Source organism: Protopterus annectens, chromosome 6.part0, assembly GCF_019279795.1.
Source record: "Protopterus annectens isolate FY-2018-M chromosome 6.part0, PAN1.0, whole genome shotgun sequence".
Lineage (NCBI taxonomy): Eukaryota > Metazoa > Chordata > Ceratodontiformes > Protopteridae > Protopterus > Protopterus annectens.
In genome coordinates this window covers 1489341395-1489353913 of record NC_056737.1, presented here as the reverse complement: position 1 = coordinate 1489353913, position 12519 = coordinate 1489341395, and the positions used below count along the sequence as shown (strand labels likewise).

Sequence of the window (12519 nt, the reverse complement as noted above, 5' to 3'; positions counted from 1 at the left end):
GGTGCACACTCAAAAGAGCTTTTTCGGAGTGAATTTATATGCCAATTAACTTCAGCAATGCATGCAGTACTGACAAGATGATTCGTACAAAGTGTGAAACGATCTTTGCTTACATGGACACGATGTCAAGGAATTGATTGGGAAGAGGTTCTTATCACTCAGTATAGCCTGTGTTTCTATGTATCTTGTGAAATAAGAATATGAACAGACAGTAATGTTCAGACAGGAATAGAATAAACCGTCATCACTCAACACATTTACTTATTCTTTCGCATATATACCAATATGTAAATAAGAGAGATTTTTGGAAACCAAACCCTGCATTATGTTTTCCATCATGGAAATTATCCTGTTAAGTCAGTTACCTTGTCTGTGTTTGCTAGGACATATAAAAGTAGAAAAAAAAATAATTTGCTTTAGCGCAGATATTTCACGGTGAGACTGTCTTTTTCTCAACTTAATTGTTCAAATATACAGTTAGTAAAAAAAAATCATCAAAACTGTTTGTATTATTTCCACTTTGAAAGGGAAATACCCCAAGCAGTCATAATTAGCAGTTATATTTTCTAACTTGTTATTCTGTATGACTTGATAAATCTAATAAGATATGCAGATATCCACAAAAAATCAGAAATCCAGTCCAAAACTGTGAGCATACTATAAAGACATAGAATGTAGAAATGAAACCATAGCATGTGAAGAACCTTCAGGAAAAAAAGAATGCATACATATATGTTATGTATTTATGTATCAGGCGTTTGTTTAGGAGTTTCCAGTTTGAACGCAAAGAGCAAAAGCACTTTTAATATGAGTTGCATTATATATAAATGTGATGTGTGGTTTTCTGGAACTTGTTATTTCATCATAACTTACAGTGCTGCTTGTTCTGCAATGAAGCTCCGAAGTTTCTATTATTATTCAGATCTGGTTACTTCTGGTTAATTTTTTCAGCATGTGTAATCTAAAATAATATTTTTCTGGAAATTCCGATGTGTGGCATTTGGTGTGATTGTCACAGCCATAACCATTTAAAGCCACTTACTAAATGCCCTGTCCAGCCACAATGCACCCCCTACTGTGCTATGCACTCATTAAATGTGTTGCAAGGTGGGTGGAAGTTCAGTGTCATTACTGCGGGGTACATTTATGTTGTACCACAATATGCACAGTAGTGTGCTCATGCAACCTAAGGTTCAAGTCATCAATGGTATTCTAAAGGGAGCACATGGTGTGCAGAGGTGCAATGGAAAGGGCTATTACCTTAAGTGCCACATTGTTACGAGACAGTGAGCCATTACACTGATCATATGCTAACAACTGCAGAATGCTGGTGTGAACAGTTACTCTCATGACAACAGGCTGGTAGAATGTCCCTTTCAATACACGAGGATAAACACATTCAGTGAATGCATCTGACATCAGTGGTAATATGCCTGCATCACAAATAAATGGGAGAGTTAGCAACTAGCTTTCAATGCAGAGCTATGGTTATTACACCATAAGCGATGCACATGACTTCATATTGCTCAGTTGTTTTGCTTTGGATTTTTTGAGGGTTTGTCATTGGGTTGAGGGTACCAGGGACACAGTTTCCTGCAGAGAGAGTGAGTGAGGATAAAACCCAAAAGAAATATGCATGCAGAGTTTATTGAATATGTGTTGCAATTGTTTCCTGCAAAATTTCTGTGTAAATTATTTGTAGTTGGGTGTGGCTGTCTCACACAATTTGTGCTGCCTTTCTGCATGTGGGTGAGTGTATGTATTTGCATATATATATATATATATATATATATATATATATATATATATATATATATATATATATATATATATATATATATATATATGTATCTCTCTCTCTGTGTGTATATATATATATATATATATATATATATATATATATATATATATATATATATATATATATATGGTTTACTATCAAAATCTCGCAACTCACTTGTGTGAGTATTCACTTACATGACCTGAAATGTCGTAAAATCCAATTTCTGAATGGTCACATAACCAAAATTGGGAATTAAGGAAAGTCAACAACTCAGGAATGTCGAATTTACCAAAACTACCTACAGTTCCAGTTATGTGCTACAAAAGTTTTGCGGGGGGTGTAAGCCCCCTGCACTGCCCATGTAGGGGAGTGCACCCCCCCGACCCCTGCTACTTATATATACAAACTCTAAGATCACACTACAGTGAAGGAAAGGGTGGATTTCCCAATCCCCACTATAGTGCAATTTCCATTCAAAATAATGAATCTACAAGAGTGAATGCTCACTAGCATTCACTCTTGTGGATTCAAACGTTTAAAAATCGATGTTACAATACCCTGGAAGAGTGCCTTTCGATCTTCCAGGTCATGTAACTAGTTTATGACATTTTGATGACAAACCTATATATATATATATATATATATATATATATATATATATATATATATATATATATATATAAAAACACACAATCACACACATGCAGACATGGTTTCATTAGTCTGACTTGCTCTCTATTTTGTTTTTATTTGTTGCAATCACATTGAATAAATGCACATTTATATTCATATACCCACACTTTCAACTGGAATATCACTAGAGGATTTGATAGGAAATGAAGTTAATATCATTGAAACTGTGATGATTTTTACACAGCAAAACACTGGTATATAGTTATAAAGCTGGGTATTCAGAATGACAATATTATGAGACAGTGAATTAATTTCTTTGAAATGTGCTTTTTCAGTCCACATTGTGACCAAATATCTCAGGGTACTCTGTTAGAAATAATTCAATAATCTGATTCTGATATATCATGTAGACAGCCATATTTCCAGTTTCTTTTTCTGGTCTCATGAGAGTTGGTCCGAATACAATGCCTAAACTCTGCATTGTCATCAGGTTTACATCTGACTTGGCTGCCACTCTGAAATGAAAGGAAATAAAAATCAGTAATGTAAAGTAATTCTGAATCACTTATTGAAATTCTGCTGTCTTGCTCTACTCCATGAACTCATTGATGGTGTTTAAATCTGTTATGTGTTCTTGGAAGTACCCTGAAACACAACATAAAGCTTTGCAGTTTGACTACCAAGGTAACAGTTGTCCAGAGATGTGGACCCCAGAATACCACTACGATAGCATAATCATAGTTATCAAACTTATTCAGACAGCAGCACTGACCGTATAGTGTCTTACTGTAAACAGAGACAGTAAAACAATGTAAACAAATGTAGGTTAATCTATATAAAAACTAGCACAAAAAGCTGAATGTCAGTTCTTATGTTTGTTAGAGTACAATAGGGGCAGTGTCAGTTGGAGGTAATGCAGGATTCGTAGTCAAGTTATTGCTCAAAGATGACATTTATTATTATCCAGTTCAAATTCTCTGGCATGTTTAAAAAGAAATTCCATTTTGTGCTACTTCACATTACACAAATAGTAGTGTAGAACCATGCATCAGTCTCTACATTTCACACTTGCATTATACTAAAGGAAAAAATTAACTTTGACCCCCATCTCCCTGCCTGCCCACTGCCTGTCCATTCACATAAACATCAGTTTCTATTGTGCAGAATGTTCTGCTGCCATGAATGACTCTGAATTGGTAAGTAACCAATGCTTCATTTCAGACTGGCCTGTCATAGAGAACAAGTGTGAGGAATTTAAAACTCTCTTTTCACCAAAATAATCCAATAACTTAAACAATGTATCATGTGCAATTTGTAGCTTACCCACTGTGCTTTTATTCGGTGTGGGGGTGATGATGAAGGTGAAGCCCAATGACATTTTTATAAAAGAAATGACTTGCCATTTTTAAATATTGTCACTGTATGATAGAACTCTATTTCTTTTACTCCTTTTTTCACTAATGGAAGTCTACTAGTATAGTTTAGCAATATAATGTGCAAATGTGTGGCCTTGTAGATGACATTGCCTACACAGTAACACTGATACAACTTAATAAGTGTATTATTTTATACTTGCAGAAATGTGAAAGAAATTCTTTGCATAATTTTTATATTTCCTTTGCATGATTTGTAAATTGTGTGTGTGTGTCTGTGTGTGTGTGTGTCTGTGTGTGTGTGTGCATTTGTGTGTGTGTGCTTGGGTTAGTACATGCGCCCATTTCATGCACATTTCACTATATGCATGGATCTTTGTGCCTGTGAGTGTTCAGGTATATGCACAGACAAAAAGAAAGAGTAAATATACAGAAAAGAAACAGATAAATGGTAGTGACTTATCACTCAAAATTGTACTCCCCCTATGTGCTAATAATTATGCACACAACATACCTAATCCCACATACAGGATAGCTTCACCTTCCATTTATCTTTATTTTATTTATTTCTTCGATTTGGAGATAACCTGAGAGTAATATCTTGTTATATAATTTGCTCAGTCATACACAGCAGGCAAATGAATGTTGAAGGAATCAAACCATGGACTACAGGAAGTAGACTGTTAACAGTTAATCACCTCAATCATCTGGATTAACAGCCTCCTTTTACCTGACCAAGTATGGAATCCCATTTACTACTCAAGTCCTCATTTTTCATAGTTTTCTCCAACATGGTATTTGCATCAGCATCTGATTATTTTAAATGCTTCTAATGAAGGAGTTAGAACTTGTCTCTTAGGATGCTGATTTTCTTCAAGCATATGTCTCAACTAGAGAAGAATTCTGGGAAAACCCAAAAGTGAAGGGCGCAGAAAGGCCCAAAAATCAGGGATAGATTTTAAATATTGCACTTCTCAAACATAGAAGGTTGCTAAAGTAATACATTTTTTTCATTGATATGCATTTTATTGAAGGATATGAAGTCTGAAACACAAAATGTGTCATTCTTTAATGACTTCAATCCTCAATGATCTACCATAGTAAGGGCAAATTTGGGAGGGTCAGACCAAAAATAAGAGACAAAAATCTGGACATTTTGAGAAATTATGGACAGTTGACATGTACACCTCCAAGCCTGATTCTGACCAATACACAAGTGCAGAACTGCATCTTTGCAAGCTGGTCTCTAATCCCTAGTTATGACAGTGTCTGGTACCCTGGACCAGTTGTACAACCAATTGTTGACACCTACAGTGCAGTCTATTACAGGCTCAGGCCAGCCATGGGCAGACAGCAAATCACAGAATATTACTCTGCATGTTGTCTATAATCCTTATCCAGTTTTACAAACTCCATCTGCTATGTGTTAGGTCACATTGTCAGGTAATTGTTCTCTCTATTTCTATTTCTTTGTTCTCCATTTCCTGCCAGCCATTAGCTACCCCTCAATCCCCTTTACATTGGGGGAGCCATCAAGGTGCTTTTTTCTGCTTCAGCCTTACCTCATTACCATATGGCCATCTGGAGTTGCAGGAATCTGACAATGCTAGAACCTCTGACCTTGCACTTCCATATAGGTATCTGTCCTTAACCACAGCATGCATACACTGATTGCTGGACATTCTCTGCCCTTATACTGCCTGCTGTAACACACAGCCCCTGCAGGATGCCAGAAATGTAGTGGAGAGGCTGCTTCCCTTCCTCCATGATGGCTGAGATGTTTTTGATGAAACATTCCACCCTTCTTCTCTGATATATCCTTGTCAATAACTGATACAGGATTATCTGGATCACAGTCAGTGTTTTAATTACTTTGTGCAATGCAGCCATCTAGATTTTTTTTTTTCTAGATGGACAATAACATTTAACTCCATTCCCCATCAGATCTCCTTGTCATCAGCTCTTCCAGCTACAGATTCAAGCAAACAATTTGCTTTCTATTACATGATAGGTCGGTACTAGGCTATCGGCCCTGGGGCCTATACAAGCCCAGCCAAAAAGGTACCCTGGCTTTTGCCACCCAAGAAAATTATTTTCCTGTGCCACTGTTGAGCAGAGCCACAGAGGTGATCCCCGGGGTGAATTTCCTATTTCCCATCCAGTTTTCCTATTTCCCATCCACCTAGTTTCATCATCTTAGAAGTGGACTCCATTTTTCAGAAATGGTTTTGTCTTCTTCTCCAGTCTCATAACAGATCTTGAGGATTTTATCTGAAGAGGTCCATGGCATTCACTTATTCTCTCCTGTATGTGCCTTTGTAGAGCAGCCCATCTCTGCCAAAATAGCAAAGGAAGCTTATGTATATTTACAAAAATGTGCCTATGTTCTATTAGCCTCACCCTCCCAGAGCCTTTCATGGTCAATTGCATGTTTTCACGGCAACCTATTAGTGGTGGTGTAGTTGTGTGAAAGACAGGTAGTCATACAAATCCTATCAACTCTGCTTAGAAATAAGAAATCTCATATCAAGCACTTTGGAGATGCTGGGAGATGGATCACACTTGTGTCTTCCAAAATGGGCCTACATTTTCTGTTTCATACCTATTCTGCTCTCTTCTATGGTTAATTGTGACATATATGGCTATCAACCAATGTTCATCTCAATCAAGCAAAACTCTCTACCACCCAAACAATTACAAAATAGTTGGCTAAAACATCAGAAAGTGCACTGTCACTGTTTTTTTGAAGAAGCTCTGCCTCTATCCTTTGCTCACCGCACCCCATGTTTAATTGCAATTAATGAGAAGTCACCATGAACTGGAAAAAAATTACATTTCTGACAGTAAACTCCTTTGTCAGACATTACCATTTTTAAAATCAGAGGCAGTATTTTTCAACTTAAACTTCACCCAGACTGTATCTGGCATTTTTTTTTTGCTAGTGGTACTTGTGTCATATGAGTACCCTATACCACTGTGCCCCTGTAGTATGCAGTCCCAGCAGTGCAGTGCAGAATCATTGGAGGAGGTATGATTATACAGTAGAAGTTTACGTTGGTGACAGAGTGCATTTACTCATGCTATATTGCACAGCATCCTCTGTAGGTGACTGATGTCACTTTGAATGCCCAAATTCTTACATATTGAATTAAGGGTGTTTAATGGTTAATGTATGAACTACATTTTTTTTTCAGGAAAGATGTGTGAAGTAGCAGTACTACTGAAAATCATGAAGTGCTTTTATAGATAAAAGTTCACAAATAAATATATGTGTTTTTGAAATACAGTGGAGTTTCCTTAGTGTCTTCTATTATGTTTTCTTTATTTTTTATCTTTGTCCTGCAAAATAATACTGATTAAAATAAGTATGTTAGAATGAATGATTATTACATATCGTGACACATGCAGGATGCTTATTTCATGATCTACAATATCAGCTGATAAACATGACCAGTTATTTAGGATGTTCACAATGCGTATCCTATTTCAGAGAAGAAAACTGCATGGGTATATAGGAGAGTGGCACAGTGCATTGTGGGAAATGTTCAAACCTTCATTAAGAGCATTAGTGTTAGCTCCACTTTCTGTTCTCCCAATGCTGTAAAGATACATCAGTAAAATTGCTGGGATTCCTTTTAAGAAATGTAATGATCACAGAATATTTGTAGTCTTTTGAACATTACATCCCCCTTGTGTGTTGTGTGCTGATGCACGAGTGTGCATGTGCATCTGTGCGTGTTTATTCATGTGGTGGGTGAGTGTGTGTGTGTATGTGCGTGCATATATGTGTGTGTGTGTGTGTGTGTGTGTGTGTGTGTGTGTGTGTGTGTGTGTGTGTGCAGTCTTGCATGTGTGTATCCATGAATGATGTGTGCACCCACAATGCATGTCTGTGTATATAATGTGTGCATGCATGTGTTTGTGTATATCTGTGTGTGTGTGTGTGTGTGTGTGTGTGTGTGTGTGTGTGTGTGTGTGTGTGTGTGTGTGTGTGTGTGTGGTGCTTGCATATGTGTATGCATGCATGATGTGTGCGCCCGCACGCACGTGTGTGTATATGATGTGTGTTTGTGCATCTGTGCATGCATGTGTTTGGGTGTGTGTATGTGTGTGTGTGTGTCTGTATGTGTTTATGAGTTTAAGTGTGTATCATCTGTGTGTGTGCATATGACTCTATATATATATATATATATATATATATATATATATATATATATATATATATTTGCATTTCATTTGCATTTAATTTTGTGTGTGTGTGTGTGTGTGTGTGTGTGTGTGTGTGTGTGTGTGTGTGTGTGTGTGTGTGTATTGAAGGGACATGATTCCTATCCTGTCACTCATATTTCAGGGTATGTTCTGTAACTATGACATTTTTAGAACTCCAGTGGTAATATTATTAGAAACCACTGCTTGACAAGTGGCTAAACAAGCATTTGAACAGAGCTATTTGCTTGTTTAACTTGTGTTATAACAATGTATTATTTCTGGTACAGAAAATAAATAAGCATCTGTATAAATCCATTACATATCTCCATGTGTTTTGAAACTGGAGTTAGATATTCTTACTTTAAAATGTTAAAATAGACTACAAAATGCTCTTCTCACTGTTGTAACAAAACAACTAAAGTGATAACGTTTCAGAGTTGTCATTTGCTTCTTTGCTTTTTCTAAGGAAATAAAATTAGTCATGTTAGCATAGTAAATTCTGTACTCTAATGTTGGTTAAGGTGTAGCTCCTGGGGAGGCCTAGACATCATGACAGAGTTAAAATATTTAATACCATGAAAAACTGATGTAGCCAGCTTTTTTAGTGTATTCTTAATAAAGGGATTAAGAACATTTTAATAGGCTGCATAACAAGGGAGAATCTGAATTGCTATCAGTAGTTATTATGGGTCTATATTATAACACGAAAGAGGCATTCAAGTGAACGCCTCTTCGTCGACATGTAAAGACTGATCACACTAAAGCGCAAATTGTCAAAACAGTGAATTCTTTCCCCTGGAAAGAATGTTTGCTCAAACACACACACTTACAAACATAGCTATAAATCCCCCCAGAACCCTCAACATGGGGGGCACTGCCCCCACACCCCCCTAACTAAATATACCAACTCCAAGATCGCACTACAGTGGAGTAAAGAGCAACACTGTGTAGTTGGCCAACTACACCTTTGCCCTGTAAAGAATTTATTGAATCGCTTAAATGCGTTTCGATGAATACATGCCACTCATTTGGTGTTTGATATTACAACATTTCGACATTGTAATATAGACATGTTATTAATGGTACTAGAGATTAATGGGATTACATCCAGTGGTCAGTGTTAGAAATTAATGGCATCACATCCAGTGGTCAGTGTTAGAGATTAATGGCATCACATCCAGTGGTCAGTGTTAGTTGAATCATGGCCATGCTTTATCATGGTTTCCTAGTTGGGGAGCTCATTCCTGAATTAATTTCATACCCTGACTGACTTGGAGTGCATATTTATTTCATTTTAAATCTGGCTGTGTATGTGTATTGGAGGGACAGCTTATTAAAAGAAGAACAAAATAATTAATAAGTTAGTGATTAAGTGGAAAGTGCTGAGCTGTCCCACTTAAATATTCAGATTTTGTTTCCCCCTTCTGTTTTACTTCTGCTTTGCCAGACACTATTTTGACACTGTTCATTGTTGTGTCATATCTACAGTGAAATATCGTCTGCTTATGACATGCATGCTGATACTACGTCTCTACTCCTTCTGCCTCCAATGTTTCTAAGTGCATACAAGAATTTCAGCACATAATTTCTTACTTATCCTTTCAGAATACTCTGTAAAGCTTTGTGACCCAGCCTCTATGACTGCACAGTATGACATATGCACCTTTTGAAAGGCAGCAACATGAATATATATGTGATTTTCAGATGGTATATGCTTTGGAACCTGGAAGCAATAAACTGTTCATGAGAAGTCATATTCTGTGATATACTATACCTCCAATAGCTCATGACTTAGGAATGTGGGCAGGCTCTAGGAAGTGGTGCATGCATAACATTATTTATTGAAAGTTTAATAACATTTTAATTAAAACATGTAATTTGCATTTTACTATTTTCCAGATGAGGCATTTCTGAACCACAACAAAGTAATACATTATATAGCTACAGTACATTTAATCTGCCTCCTGCCAAATTTTTCTTCTGATCCAATTGTAATTTGTTTTAAAATGCTTTCTTGTAAACAAGCACCATGAGAGTATGAAGACTAAAATGTACTAAAAATATAGAAGGATAGAGCTGTGATAACTAGTAACCTATGGAGATACTGTATGGCAGCTTAGCAGAAATATAAAATACAATACAATACTTCATTACTAAGAAGTGATACATAAGAAACTGAATTTCACTTTTCCTATAAGCCAGCTGGGCAGACACAGCATAAGTAAGGATACTGCATGTTTTATGGCTTTATTCCTTTAACTTAGACATGTACAGATGCGTTGTGAAGAAGCATCCTGAAACATACCATAAAGGGGTATTTATACATTAGAAATGACAGATGAAGAGCACAGGCAGCAACATATTTTGTCTTCGTTCACAGAGAGAGCTGTAAAAAGGCTTTGGTTTGAGTCATTCTGATTAATGTGTTATGATGGGACCTTTCTGTTAATGTTGTCTTTAGCAGATTTAGCAGATGAGTTTGTAAAGAAGATAGGTAAGAGTGCTACAGATATCACATGGTTTAAGCACAATCCTTGCTGTAAGGCAAATTGAAAAATATACTTGCTGGCTGTAGTAGATACAAAATACTTCTAATTAAATATATATATAAATATAAATATATATATATATATATATATATATATATACACACACACACACACACACACACACACACACACACACACACACACACACATATATATATGTGTATATGTATATATATATATATATATATATATATATATATATATATATATACACATACATACATATATATATATATATATATATATATATATATATATACTATGTGTAGTAATTAACTTGGGGAACAATTGCATGGTAAGCACTGACAAGCAACGTGAGTGCAGGCTATTATAGATCTGTTAGGCTGACCAGTTGTGTATACGTTTAGTAGGAGGGCATTACCAGCATGGAAGCACTGACAGAGAATGCATTTTTCCTGGTAACATATTAAGCTTGAGTATATTTGTTTATATTTCATGGTCTGCTAGGAGTGGGCAGTTCAGTGTTGAGCAACATTACTAAGCTGGTTTGCATGAGGGGAAAGGTAAATATATTAAAATGCTGGAGTCTGTAGTTTAACTAAGCTGTCTATAGTTGGAATCTATAAGCAAGAGGTAACCAGTTTGAGCTGTTTAGTGTTGTATAGCTATCGGTCAAGACTGCAAAAATCAGAAAATAAAATGTGACTAGTTTATAGCTTTCTAGAATTGTTTCATACAAAGAAGCCATTAAGAAATTATATGTATCTAAGTTGAGGCTTCTCTTAGCACTGATGATTTGAAAAGTACCTATTAAAATTTTCACAGCAGTCCATTTTACAATTTTTCCAAATAAGAATGCCTAACTCAAGATAAAACGTAGGAAAACTACCTAAAAGAACGAACACACGTAACTAACACAGAAAAATAAAAAAACACCACCAACAAAGGGTGTATCAGTAGTGTATCAATTACATTTAATTAACTCAAGATAAAAAAGCAGGCAAAAGCCACACACTTTCCACCACTCACTGCTCCACCCATTTCAGAGTAAATGGACTCTACTTCTTTTCAAAGTTACTTATCATTCTAGCAAAGATACTGAAGAAAAGGTGACTGCACTTCTGCATATATAGAACCATTCTCCACATTTAAACAGTTATTTTACAGCATTCTTGTTCCTTTAACGATTAATACATTTGTTAAAACTGTTACACCGGATGAGTGATAAGTTCCAAATAAATAACTAAATAAATCATACAGAAGTGATGCAGAGTGAACAGAGTAAATATTAATAAACAATCATTATTTGTGTAAGATGCATTCCTTGAAGGCATGGACCTCATCCATAATATGTCACTGAACCTGGGTCTCACTCAGAATCCTTCCTTATTATTCTCAGCCCGTACTGACAATGTAACTAGTAACGTTAGAGCACAACAAAATTATATACAATATTTCTCATATCTTTTTTTTCCTGTTGACTGCGCAGTAATAGCAAAAAAATGTTCTCTCCCAAAACTAGAATATGGACGCACATTTTTTCCACATTTTCACTCTCCAAACAATACTCAAAGGATACAGGTAGCGGTAAACAACACATATAAATTCCTAAAAAACAACCTGCCAAAAAGAGAACACCCACTGAAACGTCTCCAAAGAACTGTAGACAAATAATGTAAAATAAAACAGAGACGCAGACAGCTGTAAAATCCAGGATAGGCCTTTACTGAGTGCAAAACACAAGCGCTTTCACAATCTAGCTTCTTTAGGTGTAACAAAGCACTTAAAACAGACACACCTATATACTCACTGCATATCACATGTCTGAAGTCATATGACTAAGCATCACTAAAGCAAATCCTTTAAAGCTATACTAACATGAATTATATTCTAACTAACTAGATGTAAAAGACAATATTTATATAAGACAATGATAAAAACTACGATGACAAAAAATACTATATTCCTTCCTAAATGAATACATATAAATATATAAACATTATATATCAAT

At 35.8% G+C, this 12519-nt stretch overlaps 1 protein-coding gene across 1 annotated transcript in view; it reads right to left on the bottom strand.

Moving 5' to 3' along the window:
• Nucleotides 1-2496: 2496 nt before the first annotated feature.
• The window catches only part of ARHGAP15 (Rho GTPase activating protein 15), a 3416769-nt gene continuing 3406746 nt past the window's right edge, over nt 2497-12519 (bottom strand). The window contains exon 15 of the mRNA XM_044074973.1: nt 2497-2931. Within this exon, the coding sequence (XP_043930908.1) occupies nt 2748-2931 (184 nt within the window). The 3' untranslated portion in view covers nt 2497-2747. The remainder of the gene's footprint in view (nt 2932-12519) is intronic.